The sequence below is a fragment of the Phalaenopsis equestris genome, unplaced genomic scaffold (genome assembly GCF_001263595.1).
Source record: "Phalaenopsis equestris unplaced genomic scaffold, ASM126359v1 Scaffold000078, whole genome shotgun sequence".
Classification (NCBI taxonomy): Eukaryota; Viridiplantae; Streptophyta; class Magnoliopsida; order Asparagales; family Orchidaceae; genus Phalaenopsis; species Phalaenopsis equestris.
Window position 1 is genome coordinate 149,400 of NW_018164520.1, and position 17,687 is coordinate 167,086.

Sequence of the window (17,687 nt, forward strand, 5' to 3'; positions counted from 1 at the left end):
TCTTTAGCAAATCTAAGTTCCATCCCTATCAATTTGGTACGGAAAAATGCCAACAAACACATTAAATCGAACCTCAACCCCTCCAATGGCTCCAAGCACAAACCCAACCTAAACTTAGGTGAGCTCTCATGCTAATACGACCACCAATCAAAATCAATTCTGTCAACTAAAACCACACCTACCATTTGAATCTCATATGCATAAAAAACAGGCTTCTTAGAGTTAAGAAGACACTCCTAAATAATTTATGATCAAGTCATGCCTCTAACCTCGTATTGGTCATTCTAGTACATCCAAACTGCCAAAGGTGATGCTTTGTTCCTCTATATTATTCAATGAAATTAAAATGGCAGGCCCCCTAACAATAAATAAATTGATTCCAACCTCAAACGCCAACCATACAAACATTTCCAACATAGTTTAAGTGACGAAGCTAAGTTAGGGTCAGCACATAGTTGCTAATCAAATTATCTAGATGTTAATTATAGCATATAGCCCTCTAACTTTAAGAAAATAGATAGGTTAGCGCAGTCAAGTTGATAGTCAAGTTGACAGAACCATCGTATCTTGATTGAGTTCTCATTAATTAACTTCAAACATATTGAAATCAAGTCTAAATATTATCCAAAACAACCTTCTTTATTCAAAAGTGCTCTCCTATGAGTGAGAGAAAATTCACTATAAATGCTCTTGTCCACAAAAACACTTGGACCCACGATCTAAATAAATTTTAATCAAAGAAAATATGGTTAACTAATAAATCTAATCCCCCTAAAGAAAAACTTCCCAACTTTTCTCTTAAACATTGAAAGGCTTGCGAGGAGGGGTTGGCTCTGCCCAAACAATCATTTATGTAATCATCACAATATAAGAATAGCAAAAGCATCTTAAGTTGGTGAAGAAATAACACTTAGCTAGACATCCATCATAACCTCATTTAGTGTAAAAAAAATATGTCATGATGGGCAGAAATCTCTAAAACATCACGTACATGATGGCATGATTATGTTTGAAGCATATACGTGCTCAAAACAATATGCAGCCTGGTTTAACAAACCAACATGGCACAATCAATAGGAAGATGTCAGAAACATGATTAGGATTAAAGATTAGATGATAAAGTATACTAAACCATATAAAATACCAGATGTTTGTTGTTCTTGTGTCTGTAGTAGTACAATGCCCCATGACTATCAAGCACAAAAAACCTTCTATTCCATTCTGCTCTCAAACCAGATGAGCGTTTCAGAAGATATCCTTGCTTTATTGTTTGAACCTGGAAGATGAAAGAATGGTAAAACAGCACCCTATCAAACCAATTCAGAAGCAACAAATCTCAACTGAATAAAAAAGAACTACCCTGTGAATGGTGTTTGCATTATTCGGCCAAATCAAAAAACTAAACCAAACAAGTTTGGTAGATTCGGTCCAGTTTTAAAAATGCATTTCGTTTTTTTTTTTGTTTTTAAAACCACAAGATTTGTTTTTCAGTTTTTGGTGCGGTCTTAATTTCCATTTTACCGAACAAACTAAAAAACCAAAAATTTGAATTTATCTGGAGGTTTCATGAAATTAAATCGATATTATACATGTAAGATATGTAAATCTTGATGTTCGTTCATAAACAATCTCCAAATAACAACTAAATTTTGGTTTGTTCATAACAGAATAGTTTAAACCGGATTAAATTCATTCGGTTTGTTTGGTATTATCAAAATTTCGATTGATTTGGTTTTTCAAGTTTTAGATTTTGGTTACAGTCAATTTGATCAATTTTAAAACCAAATCATCTAAACTGATTGACTGAATGCTCACCCTAAACTGTCATAAACGGTTAAAACAGATGTCAAAAGTGTAGCGAAGAAGAAGATAAATCAAAAGGCAGGAGTTAAAGCTAGCTCAGAATAACCAATACCGGTCCATTTGCAGCAGATAGCATTAGAGCTTCTATACTTTTGTATGAATTACTGCCAGCTAAAAGATTACCATCGCCACTTGTTGAGGTTTCTGCATGGCTTAATGCTCTTAAGCTCGCCAGCTCAGCCTGAGTCCTGAACTCCTGAATCCTCCTTTCAAGTTTGTCTTGTTCAGCATTGGCCATTTCCTTTGATTGTTGTGCATATGCTAAAACCTACTTGCAGACCAAGAAAAGTTTTACAAAATGTGTGGGGCGATGATAGGGAGTGACGTTACTCCAGCCAAATTTATGTTTGGTGAATTTACATACATGCCACACAATTCTTATGTATTTACATATTTAATACCTGAAGTTTGAAATTTACACTTATAACACCTTGGGGTCATAAACCTATACATGAAAAGATATATTCCACTTTTGAAAAGGTAATGAGTGGTATTTTTATGTGATGTTAAAAACTTAAGGTCTGGTTGGGGCAGTTTATTTGGTGTGGTGGCATTTTGAAAACGCACCTCGCATGTTTGGGTAAACTGCGTTTTGACAACTTATGCGTTTTCAAAACGCTGAAAACAACGTGCGGTGGCAGCTTTCTGGCAACGGTTTGACTTTTCCAGAAAAATAAAAATTTTTAATAGTCACCACACCTAGCTTATCAGCAGATTATTTTTAATTTGCTTATCAACAGATTATCCAATAAACTGCAGTTGCCCCAAACAGACCCTTAAGTTGTCTACATGTAAATATGAATGTATAGGTGTTAGAAATGTAAATATATAAGAATTGTGTGGTATGCATGTAAATGCCTCTTAATATTTTACCTGATGAATAAAAGGCTCCAATTGGTTCAACAGCTCATACCCCTGTCCCATGAAAAGATATTAAAGTACGAGAAACCAAATATTGCAAATCAAAGGCAAACATTTGGTAATGAGCAAACAAAAACCTGCTTAAAATATCTCAGATGAGCATCCATTACTGCACTAATAGATTCAAGGAACTCATACTTCTTCTTTGCGTCAAAACTAGCAAGAGCGTTAACCTGAATTCCTTAAAACACACAAATTCAAAAAAAAAAAGGTAGGGATAATGATAATTATAAAATTAAAACATTCGAGATTCTCTATAATGAAAAAACTTAAAGATAGAACATACTAGGTTAAGCCGGCATCTTTCAAAAGATGATTTTGAGTTGTGTAGATCCTGAAAGTGAAAAAAAAAAGACAGTTCAACAAATAAATTAGATACTAAATAAGACATTGAGTTTTTTTATCAAAAATGAAACATCTTGAGAAGGACTTACCTCTTCAAGTTCCGTGACCACGTCTTTTTTGGAGCCCTTCTTAAGAGACATGAATTTATCACGTACCTAACAAAATCTAATTTAAGTAAGCACCTGATGTCCCAAGTGTTAAATTTTAATGAAAAATACACCAGTCGATAAAGCCACAAAAAGCACAGATCAGGTAAAACTAAAATCCATGACTGTCATGAAGAATACGATTTAAGGATAAATTAGAAACAACCATAATGTAACCATTGACTTTCAAACAACCTCAAGACAACTGCTCAAAATTATATGCATATAGAAGCTGTAAATCTAAATATAATCAATAAATTTTAAATATCAATGTCACAATTACACTATAGTTGAAATAGTCCTAAAATCCATCATCCCTTCCACTTGGTTAGTATTTAGATGTAGTAGACATTTCATGTAAATATTTCATGTGTGATCTGTCATGCACATCACAGCTGAACTTGGTCTTCTGTGTTTTTCTTATTCTTAGCACATTTTGTGAAGTATATATCTCAGTTGAATAAGCTTAAATTTCAACAATAGTATGTCGCTCCTACTTAATGGTTCATTTCATTGTTTTCTAAAATCATGGAACCATTCCTCTGAGAGAGAACAGGCACAAAAAAGTTGAGTTTAGGAGTAGAAGATCTCGAGTACTGAGAATAGTGTTGTAAAAAAGTAGATCTTAATAGGGCATTTGAATTAATATAAATGCTCTGAGATCGATGTTGTGGATGATCTAGATTGGACAAACAGATTCAGATCGGAAACCCTGGATTAGCATTGATTAAACATATTTCATCAAGCACCATCAAAAGTGAACATAGAAGTTCGAGAAATGTTCAAATTTGTTTACCATTTTCATTGTACTCATAGATGGCATTAAACAATAGATGTACCTGATGACAATAATCTCATAGCGAAAACCAAAAGCACTACTAAGTGTTGAAGAAAAATGCCACTCTAGAATCTAAGAAACGTCAAGGCTATCTTGGCATGATTGAAAGACTTCAAAAAAAAAAAAAAAAGAAAGTTCAAGCCAATAAAAGAAAAATAGTACCTGATCATAACTTGATGAAGCCTTATCAAACCTTCGGCGACAATCCTACAAAATTTTCAAGCACAAATCAAACCTTTTTTATGATTTAGACATTCTGGCTCCCAGTTGAGAATGTCATGTAAGAATTTTCATGAAATAGATACTACCAAATCATAAGTGTTTGTAACAATGTAAATATCCTCAAATTCTAAAGAATAAGGAATTTGTTGGCTCTTGAAATATATATATATATATGAACTCGTGGAAAATAAATAAATAAATGTATATATGCACTTGCCCATTGACTAAGTAAAATTATGCGTAAAAAGTAAAAAGTGATTAAACACCCATACACCTTAAACCCTGTGCTTAACCATTACATAAATACATTCAGGCAACACCAAAATGCTAGCATATACATGAAAAATGTATCTATTTAAATGGCGAGATGCAATACGACGTCCTCATGTGTTCTGAACCAGCATATTCTGGAAAACCAAATACACCATCTTCCAGCCATACTATAGCTAAGAAATCAAAGCAAACAGCCAATAGCAGCTTCAAAATAGACTTCTTTGAATTCTGAGGGAAGTTGATAATCTTGGATATAAAATATATAACAGTAAAACAACTATGTTGAGAATGAAAAAAAATGGTTTCTTTCTTGGAAACGTGAAAACCATATATGGGGCAACCTAAGAAGAGCCAAAAAGAAGCCATGCACTTGAGAGTATGGCACAAGAAACAGCACCAAAAAGTGAAATCATATTCTTGGGCGGCATTCCCCAGCCAAGTACCATTTTCAAAGAAAAGTCTGACGTTGGAACTGATGTACCTCAAATCAGAAACAAGAGGATGACTACTTAACAAGAATGCTAGAAACTAACTAGAGTCAACCGTTATCAAAGTAATCAGCCGTATACTAGGCAACATGAAGAAACCAAGACATGCTCCAATGACTTAAATCGAACAACTATGCTTAATTCTTACAAATCAACAACTCATACTATTTCATCAAATTGATCGACTAAACTAGATGCTATGCCTCAAGCAAATTCCTAATGTGATATGATGGATTAAACAAGGTCAGCTATGAGATGTTTGCATAGATTATAAAAAGGATCTAGTGTAAAGGAAGACATGAGATGTAAATAGTGAAGCCTCAAAAAGGCAACTTGTTTGTACAAAACAGGGAGATATTTGTGTTGCATCTCCTTCATTTTAAACCAAGTATAAATATTGTTATTTCATTCACGCTAGCGCAAGCACTTCAGGTTATATCACTATAAGTACACACTCTTAATGAGTTTAAATAGCAACAAATTTAACCCTTCTGTCAGAATGTCTTTGTACTCAATTTTGTTCTATTGTTCGGAGTCATTCAATGAATTTGTCTAAATCAATAGGGCCATCAGAAGCTAATAAATCAATCTACACCTGAAAATTGCTCTTTTTCGATGCTCAATGCTGAATTGGTGAGAGATTGGTTCTTCATCACTTGAAGCCTCTTGGTGGAAGGGGTTTTCTTCCTCTTCTATTGTCGATTGGTCACCATTATGTCTTATGGTGACTAATAATGTTGTCTTCTCACAAAATCAACAAGTCCACACTGCAATTGAAGGATTTCTAAATGCATAACCTTCATGATAAGCTCTTAAACGTTTCTTTGGGCATTTCTCCTTGGCGGCCTAATAATTTGTTACCCACTTAGGATTTCAGTAAAGGTAGGTTTTAGCTGGTTTATGGGTTGGCCATGTTGGATGGAGCCCGGTCCACTCGTCCGCCAGTTCCCACTCCCGCGAAAGGTCTTGACCCCACTCCTCTGTCGCAAAACATCGCGAACAGTTCCCGCTCCCTGCTGTCGCAAGTTGTTCACACCTACGCCCGTTCCCGCCTTCCCTGTTTCAGCAGAGTGAAGCACCTCTTCGCTTGTTATAAGTCACGAACAGAACAACATCTTCCTTGCCATGATCAACTGCTTCTACGATAGACTGCTACAGAAGGCTTGCGGCCGAAAGCTGAGAGAGAGAGTAAAAGAAGTGCAGTGGTTCCTTGCGGCAGAAGAAAGAAAAAGAAAAAGATTGTTCTCCCTCGGCTTCTTCTTGGTGGCTTTTGGCAGAAGAGAAATGGTTTATTTTTCTTGTAATTCTTGTAAGTTTATCTTCTTCGGTGTATCTCGGTGCAGAGAGAAAAGAAGAGAGAGAAAGAAAGTAGAGATTCCTCTTGTAAGTTGAAACGATCAACTGGTGTAAATTCCTCAAGTATTAAAATACTCTGCAACTCCGTGGACGTAGACAATTTGCTGAATCACGTAAATCTGTGTGTTCCGTTGTTTTACTATTTTCTAGTGTGAATTTTTCTCGTTCTATTTCTCTATCGTTCTTCTATTATTATAGATATATATACCACAACAGGCCAAAGGTGAGAGGAGCTAGGCATAGGGTGAAGAAGGGGGTCTTGTGTAAGTGTATAATTTAGGTTATATGGATTTGGGATTTGGAATGGAGGTTAATGAATCCCTGAAGGTTTAAGGCGTATGGTTCTGATACTGAATGCCACTGATCTAAGTTCCTAAATGATGTTCCAAGATCCACAAAGGAAGTGGGGATGTTCCAGCAGAATAATAAAGAGCATAAATATGGGAGTAACAATGATGTAGAAGAGAAAAATAAGATGAAAACCAGCTCTCCCGTGGAAAACAGAAGAGATGAGATAGCCAATAATGATATCGAGGATCATCAGGCATTGAAGAAAACTACCATTTATTCTCAAACAAGCTAAGGCATACCACTTACAAAAGGAAAAGTATTGAGAAAAATTTAAGGAAAAAACCTCTAATGTCATAAAACTAGATTAAAAATTGTCTAACAGATTTCATCACAACATATCCTAATTCAACTCCTAGATATCTCGTAAATAGTAGACCCGAAGGGGACTGGCCTGCTCTTCGGGGGCAATCCCTGAAATGCTCCAGAAATGGACCGGGCTTGGCTGTCTCACTCAATATCAAATCTTGGCGATCATGCTCGGTACCATGTGGTAATAGTTGCTCAGAGCCAAAATATTTTTTAAACATAATAGCCACAATTGCAAGACCAGGGACGATGAGAATGTTATGGCGTTGTAAGAGTATATTGTAAAGGAAGGTCGACTGAAGGAATTCTTAGAATATACAAGTCAAGGTCGACGTTTTAATAGAGAAAAAAAAACAGAAAAAGGAAAACTATATTTCCTATATTGTCTCCTAAAAACAAACTACATATATATTGACCAAAGAATTGACGATTCCACTATCCAAAAAAATTATAGACAAGCTCAAATTATTTAATGTCAAAAATCAAGCTTGAGGGGGGGTGTTGCAGAACAAGATTTATTGTATCAGAAAAAGTACTTCCCCAATCAAAGTCATGTTCTACATTATTCGATTCTCTAGAAAAAAAAATATATGGTTGGCAGTGGACAATTAATGGCTTTCTCGATACTGAAGTATGGATGACTGAAAGCTATCATAAAAGCTTGTTTTTCATGTTAAATCATATTCAGCTCGATAATAAGCTCAAATTCAGTTAGTGTTTATAAGCTTGTATATTTAACAAGCCAAACACAAATAAGGCATGGTTTGATTTTTTTAAGTTTGAATTATACAATAAAAAATGTATATGTATGCACATCTGCGCCTATATTTATGTGCTTATATGTATATGTATAAATTTAAGTGGCAATATGTATATTCTAAAATTTATACGACATTTTCTATTTGAAAAAAAGCTCATGCTCTACTTGATAAGTTACTGAGTCTACCACAAACATTAAATTTTGGCTTGTACACTAAACGACCCAAGGTAAACATCCTATAAGTTCACTCAAGCTTGACTTGTTTATACCCCAAGTTCGAAACGGCGTTCGCTGCTTCAAGTTCATTTTTCTAATATCTAAACGATGTATTTCATAGTATAGAAATCAAGACTTCTCTTATTCAAGACATTGTTATTGCCCACCTTTTATTTCTCCAGTAATCGGATATTAAAAATGGCATTCTTTCTAGGGTGAAAAGCAGTAAAGGCAAATATTATACTCACCACTCTGCTCTCCCTCTAATTTTTACTTTTAACATTAATTTTTCAGCATGCTACAATGATAACCTTAAATCAGAATGCTTATTTTGTTTCTAACCTTCCCATGTCATCAAAACCCAAATATGTAATTCCCTAGCTTTTGCATGGTTATAAAAATAAAGCAAGCTGTCATTAGAGGTTCAAAAGTAACAGACTTTTTTTGAAATTCTGAAGAATTAATTTTTTAGCATGCTACAATGATAACCATAAATCAGAATGCTTATTTTGTCCTAACCCTCCCATGTCATGAAACCCAAATATGTAATTCTCTAGCTTTTGCATGGTTAAAAAGCCAAAGCAAGCTGTATCAAAAGTACTAGGCTTTTTTTGAAAGTCTGAAGGAAGTTGGGGATCCCTAATAAGAGATAGAAGGCAGGATAACGGCAATTCAAAAATGGCAAAATAAATAATGGGCATTTCCATACATACCACCCAATTCTTATGTATTTACATATCTAGCACCTAAAATTTACTTTTTACATTTATACCACCCACTTTTTACATTTATACCACCCAAATCTTTCATATCACATCAAAAGTACCACTATTTTACCTTCTAAAAAGCAAAATACACCTTTTAAAGTATAGGCAAGGTGGTATATATGTAAACATTGAAGTTTAGGTGTTGGATATGACTGTAATGAACCAATGCACTTGATGAACAACTTCAACTCGGCTTGATTAATACTTGATCATGTTTGTTCAACTTAGTAAATAAACAAGTTTGATCATTTTTTAAAAACTCTAAGCTTAAATAAATTAAATTTAAACATAGTCCAACCCACTTGTTAAGATTCATGAATAAACTCGTTTGTTGTTCAACAAATAACTAATTAAATACAACAACAACAACAAGCCTCTATCCCACTAAGTGGGATCGTCTTCATGAATCATTTTTCTGCATTGTGTCACATTGAGTGTCATATCAAAAACTTGTTAAATGCTCTGAATTTATATGATTTGTTATTTAAATAAAATTTCATTAATTATAATTTATTTAATAGTATATTTAATAGTAACATATTATAATTTAATATCAATATGGACATATATTTAATGCTTTTTTTTATTTCTTTTATTTCAACAAACTAATTTGTTAGTATGTATTTATGTTATTTGATTGCAAAAAAGTTTAATATTGTCATTGCTGAGTTCCAAACCTCGAATGTGAAAAGTGGAGGGTTGCGTTAGGTAGTCGACAACAAGCGTAAAATCTGTTGAAAAATCATGACATGAATCCTTTTGATCAATGTGTAAATGCTATAGCATCTCTTGGAAGTGACACACTGTACGGTCTGAATATAGTGAAAAGTGTGCAAGGACCGCTATACCGAATACGGGTAAAGAAGCTAGTCCATAAAAATAAAATTAGAATAAAATCTTGAGATATAGATACTCTCACAGGTAAATTAATAGAATTACTTGATATTATGATTCATAGAAAGATAAATATCATATTTATTCAAGAAACTAAATGGATTGAAGAAAAAGTTAAGGAGATTGATAGCTTAGGTTTTAAACTTTAGTATTCAGGTAAGATCGCACTAGGAATGGTGTAGGCGTACTTATTGGAAAAGAGTTTGAAAGATGATGTTGTAAAAATTAATAGAATTGAAGATTGAATTATAGTCTTTAAGATTGTTGTCAATACTAAGATTATTAATATTATAAGTGTTTATGCTCCTCAAGCAGGTTTAGATATATGTTCTAAAGAACAATTCTGACATGACTTAAGAGAATTAATACAAACGATACCTCTTAAAAAAATTTTATTGGAGGAGATTTAAATGGACATGTCTTTATAGTGGTAGAAGATTTTAGAAATATTCATGGAGGCTACAATTTTGAAGTGATTAATGAATAAGGTATAGCAATATTAGGTTTGATTTAGCTTAAATTTTTTTTATTACTAATACTTTATTCAAGAAAAGAGATGAGCATATTATTACTTATAAGAATGGATCTAATAAAACACAAATTGATTATTTTCTTCTTAGAAGAAGAGATCGTCGAGAATATAAAGATTGTAAGGTCATTCCAAGTGAGAATTTAAGTACTCAACATTGATTATTAGTTCTGAATTTTAAAATAAAGAGTTGTAAAATAAAGAATATTAGGAAGTATTATCATAAAATTAGATATAGATACCTAAAAGACGCAAATAAATTATTTTTATGAGTAACTTCAAGATTTCAAGATTTCGGATGTTCATGAATAGGTAAATTTTTTGTGAGATAAAGTAACAAACATTATTAAACAAGTGACAAAAGTTGTAATTGGACAATTAAAAGGAAAAATTTTTATAAATAAAAATAGTTGGTGGTGGAATAATAATATGCAAAAAAAGATAAAATATGAGAAATTATATTATAAAAATTGGTTTAAATGTAAAAGCTTAGAGAACTGAAAAAAATGTAAAAAACCCGTATGGAGTCTAAGAGAACAATATGTGATGCTAAAAATTCTGCTAATAATAATTTGTATAATATATTAGATACTAAAGAGAGCGAAAAATATATGTATAAACTAGTCAAACAAATAGAAAAAAAAGTAAAGATACACAAGGAGGTTTAGATATATATGTTCTAAAGAACAATTCTGACATGACTTAAGAGAATTAATACAAACGATACCTCTAAAAAAAAAATTTATTAGAGGAGATTTAAATGGACATGTCTGTATAGTGGTAAAAAATTTTAGAACTATTCATATTGACTACGATTTTGGAGTGATTAATGAAGAATGTAAAACCATATTAGATTTTTGGGAAAATTACATACATAACACCAAATTCTTATGGATTTACCTATCTCACATCTAAAGTTCCATTTTTACACACAACACTTTACTTATAGATGAAAAGATGGATTTGACTATTCTTAGAAGAAAGGATCATCGAGAATATAAAGATTGTAAAGTCATTCCAAGTGAGAATTTAAGTACTCGACATCGATTATTAGTTCCAAATTTTAAAATAAAGAGTTGTAAAATAAAGAATATTAGGAATTATTATCATAAAATTAGATAGAGACACCTAAAAGACGCAAATAAATTATTTTTATGAGTAAATTCAAGATTTCAAGATTTTGGATGTTCATGAATAGGTAAATTTTTTGTAAGCTAAAGTAACAAACATTATTAAACAAGTGACAAAATATGTAATTAGACAATCAAAAGAAAAGTTTCTATAAATAAAAATAATTGGTGGTGGAATAATAATATGCAAGAAACGATATTATAAAAATTGATTTAAATGTAAAAGCTTAGAGAACTGGGAAAAATGTAAAAAAAACTCGTATGGAGTCTACGAGAACAATTTGTGACGCTAAAAATTCTGCTTATAGTAATTTGTATAATATATTAGATACTAAAGAGAGCAAAAAATATATGTATAAACTAGTCAAACAAATAGAAAAAAAAGTAAAGATACTCAAGCAGGTTTAGATATATGTTCTAAAGAACAATTCTGACATTACTAAAGAGAATTAATACAAACAATACCTCTTAAAAAAATTTTATTTGAGGAGATTTAAATGGACATGTCTGTATAGTGGTATAAGATTTTAGAAATATTCATGACGGCTACAATTTTGAAGTGATTAATGAATAAGTTAGAGCAATATTATGTATGATTTAGCTTATGATTTTGTTATTATTAATACTTTATTCAAGAAAAGAGATGAGCATATTATTACTTAAAAGAATGGGTCTAATAACACACAAATTGATTATTTTCTTCTTAGAAGAAGAGATCGTCGAGAATATAAAGATTGTAAGGTCATTCCAAGTGAGAATTTAAGTACTCAACATTGATTATTAGTTCTGAATTTTAAAATAAAGAGTTGTAAAATAAAGAATATTAGGAAGTATTATCATAAAATTAGATAGAGATACCTAAAAGACGCAAATAAATTATTTTTATGAGTCTTCAAGATTTCAAGATTTTTCAAGATTTTGGACGTTCATGAAGAAGCAAATTCTATGTGAGATAAAGTAACACATTATTAAACAAGTGACAAAAGATGTAATTGGACAACCAAAAGGAAAAATTTATATAAATCCAAAAGGAAAAATTTATATAAATAAAAATAGTTGGTGGTGGAATAATAATATCCAAGAAAAAGATGAAATATGAGAAATTATATTATAAAAATTAGTTTAAATGTAAAAGCTTAGAGAATTGAGCAAAATGTAAAAAACCCGTATGGAGTCTAAGAGAACAATCTGTGACGCTAAAAATTCTGCTAATAATAATTTGTATAATATATTATAAACTAAAGAGAGCGAAAAATATATGTACTAGTCAAACAAATAGAAAAAAAAAAGTAAGGATATACAAGCAGGTTTAGATATATGTTTTAAAGAACAATTCTAACATGACTTAAGAAAATTAATACAAACGATACCTCTTAAAAAAAAATTTATTGGAGGAGATTTAAATGGACATGTCTGTATAGTGGTATAAGATTTTAGAAATATTCAGGGCGGCTACAATTTTGAAGTGATTAATGAATAAGTTAGAGCAATATTATGTATGATTTAGCTTATGATTTTGTTATTATTAATACTTTATTCAAGAAAAGAGATGAGCATATTATTACTTATAAGAATGGATCTAATAAAACACAAATTGATTATTTTCTTCTTAGAAGAAGATATCGTCAAGAATATAAAGATTGTAAGGTCATTCCACGTGAGAATTTAAGTACTCAACATCGATTATTAGTTCCTGATTTTAAAATAAAGAGTTGTAAAATAAAGAATATTAGGAAGTATTATCATAAAATTAGATAGAGATACCTAAAAGACGCAAATAAATTATTTTTATGAGTAACTTCAAGATTTCAAGATTTGGGATGTTCATGAATAGGTAAATTTTTTGTGAGAAAAAGTAACAAACATTATTAAACAAGTGACAAAAGAATCTCTGCGGTGAGATGTCCCTCTCGCCATAATAGTCTATCTTTTGTTCTGACTGCATGATTTTGGTGGTGGAATAATAATATGCAAGAAAAGATAAAATATGAGAAATTATATTATAGAAATTAGTATAAATGTAAAAGTTTAGAGAACTGAGAAAAATGTAAAAAAACTCGTATGGAGTCTAAGAGAACAATCTGTGACGCTAAAAATTCTACTTATAGTAATTTGTATAATATATCAGATACTAAAGAGAGCGAAAAATATATGTATAAACTAGTCAAACAAATAGAAAAAAAAGTGAAGATACACAAGTATTTAACTCAAGTAAAATGCATTAAAAATTCTATGTGAGATAAAATACCAAAAACTATTAAGCAAGTGACAAGGATATTAAGTGGGGGAGTTATTTTGATAAACTTTTTAATGAATTTTTGAAAATATGATCGACCGTAGTGATCTTAATACTGCTAATAATAATAAAATGTTTTATTTTTACCATCATTGCATTAGAAAAAAAGAAGTTGAGGAGGCTTTAAAGAAAGGCAAGGGTGAAAAATCTATAGGACCTGATGATAGCTCAACTGAAGAGTGGAAAAATATAGGAGATTTGGGAGTTTCTTGACTTACTAAACTTTTTAATATTATTTTAAGAACTAAAAAGATGCATGAGTGGAGGAAGAGTATTTTGGTCCTCATTTTTAAGAATAAAGGAGATTCACACGAGATACACACGAGTGTACAAATTATAGAGCAATTAAATTGATGTGTCATACTTTAAAATTATGGGAGAGGGTTATTGAACATAGGTTTAAGACGTATTGCATAGATTTCTTAAAATTAGTTTGGATTTATGTCGGGCAAGTCTACTATGGAAGCTATACATTTATTAAGAGGTTTGATGGAGAAGTACAGAGAGAATAAGGAGGAACTACATATTCTTTTATTGATTTAGAAAAAATTCTGATAAAGTTCCAAGAGATATCCTTTGGAGAATTCTAGAGAAGAAAGGTGTTGATATAACTTATATTCAAGTCATTAAAGATATGTATACTAGAGTTGTTACTTGTGTTCGAACAGGAGGATTGACCAAATATTTTCCTATTCCAGTTGGATTACATTAGAGATCAGTTTTAAGCCCATGCCTTTTTGTTTTAGTTATGGATGCTCTTACTGAACATTTACAGGAGGATGTACCTTAGTGTATGCTTGTCGCTGATGATATCCTTCTTGTGGATAAGGCTAGAGAAAGAGCTCAAGAAAAACTTGAATTATGGAGGTCTACATTGGAGTCTAAAGGCCTTCGTTTGAGTAGAACTAAAACTGAATACATGGAATGTAACTTTAGTAGTAGTGGCTCTAGTGATAGAGTTGTAAGGGTGATCATAGTATTAAAAGGTGTGAATGCTTTAGATATCACGGGTCTATTGTTTAAAGTGATGGTGAAATAGATAGAGATGTTATTAGTAGAATTCAAGTTGGTTGGTTTAAGTGAATGAATGATTTGGGCCTATTGTGTGATAGAAAGTACTGCTTAGACTGAAAGCAAGATTTTATAAGATGGTGGTGAGACTTGCAATGTTCTAAGGCACAGAATGTTGGTTCTACGGCACAGAATGTTGGCTTTTAAAAGAGAAACATAAAATTAAGTTAAGTGTTGCTGATAAGTGTTGCCAAGATGAGAATGTTTCGGTGGATGAGTGGCTTTATGCTTATAGACAAAATGTAAAATGAATATATCCATGATAGGGTTGGTGTAGTTCCTGTGGCGAACAAAATTAGAGAGAGTCGTTTTAGATGATTTGGTCACATTAAACGTTGATCATTTGATGATCCGGTTAGAATATTAGATGTTTTTTATTCGATTTATGTTAAAAAAGGCAGGTATAGACCTAGAAAGACTTGGGCTTATTGCATAAAAAATGATTTTAATTTATTAGAATTAAGTGAAAATGTGGCATTCAATAGGACGCAATGGAGAAAAAGGACTCATGTAGCCAACCCCACTTAGTGGGATAAATCTTGTTGTTGTTGTTGTTGTTGTTGATTGCAAAAAAGTTTACTTACAACTTATATATTATTTTATATACTTGACATAAATTATTTAGAAGCTAATTTGAATTGATCTATTCAATTGCCTATTTATTTAAATTTATAAAATCACTCGTTAATAAATTTATATAAAAAATCAAATACTCGTTTAAAACATTAAATTATTTTCTAGTTTTATACCAAAAATTAAGTACAAATCAAAATTTTAATTTTTTATGATAATATAAATACTCGATCAATTTTTTAGCTTTTCAATTAATATAAAATAGTCAAATACAAATCAAGTATAAACATTTAAAATTTTAAGCAAACAAGATATAAACATATGTGTGAAAGCTCATCTCAAACTCAGACTGAATATGAACAACTTATAATTTGACCAAGCAAAGTCCAAACCATAACATACTCGACTCGACTCGATTCGGCTCGATTACAGCCATAGTGTTTGATATGTAAATAGATAAGAATGGAGTGGTATGTATGTAAATCTTCCAATAAATAGTGGTTATTCATGATGTAGATTGTGACTATCAACATAATCACAAGGAAAAGTAATTTGGATCACATAACATACTCAACTCGATTCGGCTCGATTACAGCCATAGTGTTGGATATGTAAATAGATAAAAATCGAGTGGTATGTATGTAAATATTCCAATAAATAGTGGTTATTCATAACGTAGCTTGTGACTATCAACATAATCACAAGGAAAAGTAATTTGAATCACATGCAAGTCAATAAATATAGCATGAGAAACAAGATTGAAATAATATTATTGCATATTAGCAATTATCAAACTTATGACTCTTAATATCCCTCTAATTTATTCTACACTAAAAGTAATGTCATGTCAACTGTTGACCCTGTTAAAATGTTTAAATTTATTTTGTTACTCAAAGCCTCTCCTATATTACCAGTGTTTATAGATAAAAGAGGCGCTGGTGAGGGATAAATAGTTCCTTTAAACACCCAGATATCATATATTTTTGGAAAAAATATTGTTCATCATATTCGGACAAAATTTTGATTATTACAGATTTTCTACTCAATGATTTACTTTGAGATAAGTATAACACAAATTTTGATTAACCACTCATCAAGTCATCTCAAAAAATGTTCAATAGATATAATACCCATCATAACTTGATGAGGATATACTGATCCAAATTTTATAGAATATTTTTTTTAATTTCGCAATGCTGGAAAGTTTGATTGTCATACTGCATTAAAATCAAGAATCAAATTTAATTTGAGAGAACCTATCTCTAAGAAATTTAAAAAAATTGTCTGTTACATCAAAAATCACACTAATAAATGAATGTAAGACTAGCGGGACATTTTAAACTGTTTTACAAACAGATTACCAAGTTCTGTGGTCACCTTTATATTTTGCATATCAACACTAATGACCTCCATCAGACGATCGCTAAGCATGTGTTCAACCTGCATTAAAAAAGTAATTAAACATCCAATAACAAAAGAAAAGCTTTAACTTTTCATTACATCCAATTGCATGACACAGAAGCCATCGTGAAAGTTCTTTAATTAACAAAACAGAGTTGATGCATTCTAGAATGCAACACGAACAAATGGAACAGGAACACACACAATACGTAGGGGCTGTTCTGGATCACGTATGATTTTTTTTTTTTTTTTTTTATGTTTTGATTTGAAATAAACATATTTGACTACTTGATTTAAGTGTGATTTTTTTTTTTAAACACTCAGAACACCTAAAAATTATTTTGAATGTCTTCAACAATATACAAATTTATTTTTATAAATAAAAATAAAATAAATATGTAAAAAAACACATTAAACAAACATATTCTTAAACACAAAAGAAAAACAAAATTGATCCCACACAGACCCTTGGTGAATGATTAGCTCAAAATCGTAGATAAACAAATGAAAAGAAATAGTTCAACTGAGTTAAGTTGAAAATAATAAAATCTATACGAGTTGGTTCATATCACACTCCACCTAGTTATCATGTATAAACAATGAAGGAAGCCACCGGTTCAAAAACAAGATAAACAAAGGAGCATCATGATGCGAGCAACAAACAAAGCTGAATCAGAACCATGTAAATAAACAGTTAAATAACAAGCAATAAATGAGTGGAGAGTAGCAAAGAGAAGAAATGAAATTAACGGCAAGAATGATAACGATGATAACATAACAAAATATAAGTGACCAGCCCAAGAAGCTCTCCAGTAGGGGTGTAAGTGAGCCAAGCTGACTCGTTGTCGGCACAAAAAAAAAGAGAGAAAGAAAAAGATTGTTTGGGGGGTCGCCCGTAAGAAGCTGTCGGCAGCCGGAATCGAAATCCCGTCACCCGCTTC

The 17,687-nt window shown here is 31.4% G+C and overlaps 1 protein-coding gene across 4 annotated transcripts in view; it reads right to left on the minus strand.

Moving 5' to 3' along the window:
- The window catches only part of LOC110019775 (ADP-ribosylation factor GTPase-activating protein AGD4-like), a 48,053-nt gene that overhangs the window by 15,852 nt on the left and 14,514 nt on the right, over positions 1–17,687 (minus strand). For 2 of the 4 annotated variants that reach the window (XM_020717595.1, XM_020717597.1), the window contains exons 5-12: positions 16,723–16,785; positions 4,276–4,320; positions 3,219–3,284; positions 3,071–3,118; positions 2,862–2,957; positions 2,737–2,778; positions 1,916–2,131; positions 1,145–1,276 (exon numbers count right to left, since the gene is read on the minus strand). In XM_020717595.1, coding sequence (XP_020573254.1) covers positions 1,145–1,276; positions 1,916–2,131; positions 2,737–2,778; positions 2,862–2,957; positions 3,071–3,118; positions 3,219–3,284; positions 4,276–4,320; positions 16,723–16,785 — 708 coding nt within the window. Of the gene's footprint in view, positions 1–1,144; positions 1,277–1,915; positions 2,132–2,736; positions 2,779–2,861; positions 2,958–3,070; positions 3,119–3,218; positions 3,295–4,275; positions 4,321–16,722; positions 16,786–17,687 lie in introns of those variants that run through there. The other 2 variants (XM_020717596.1, XM_020717598.1) reach the window with 2 other exon arrangements.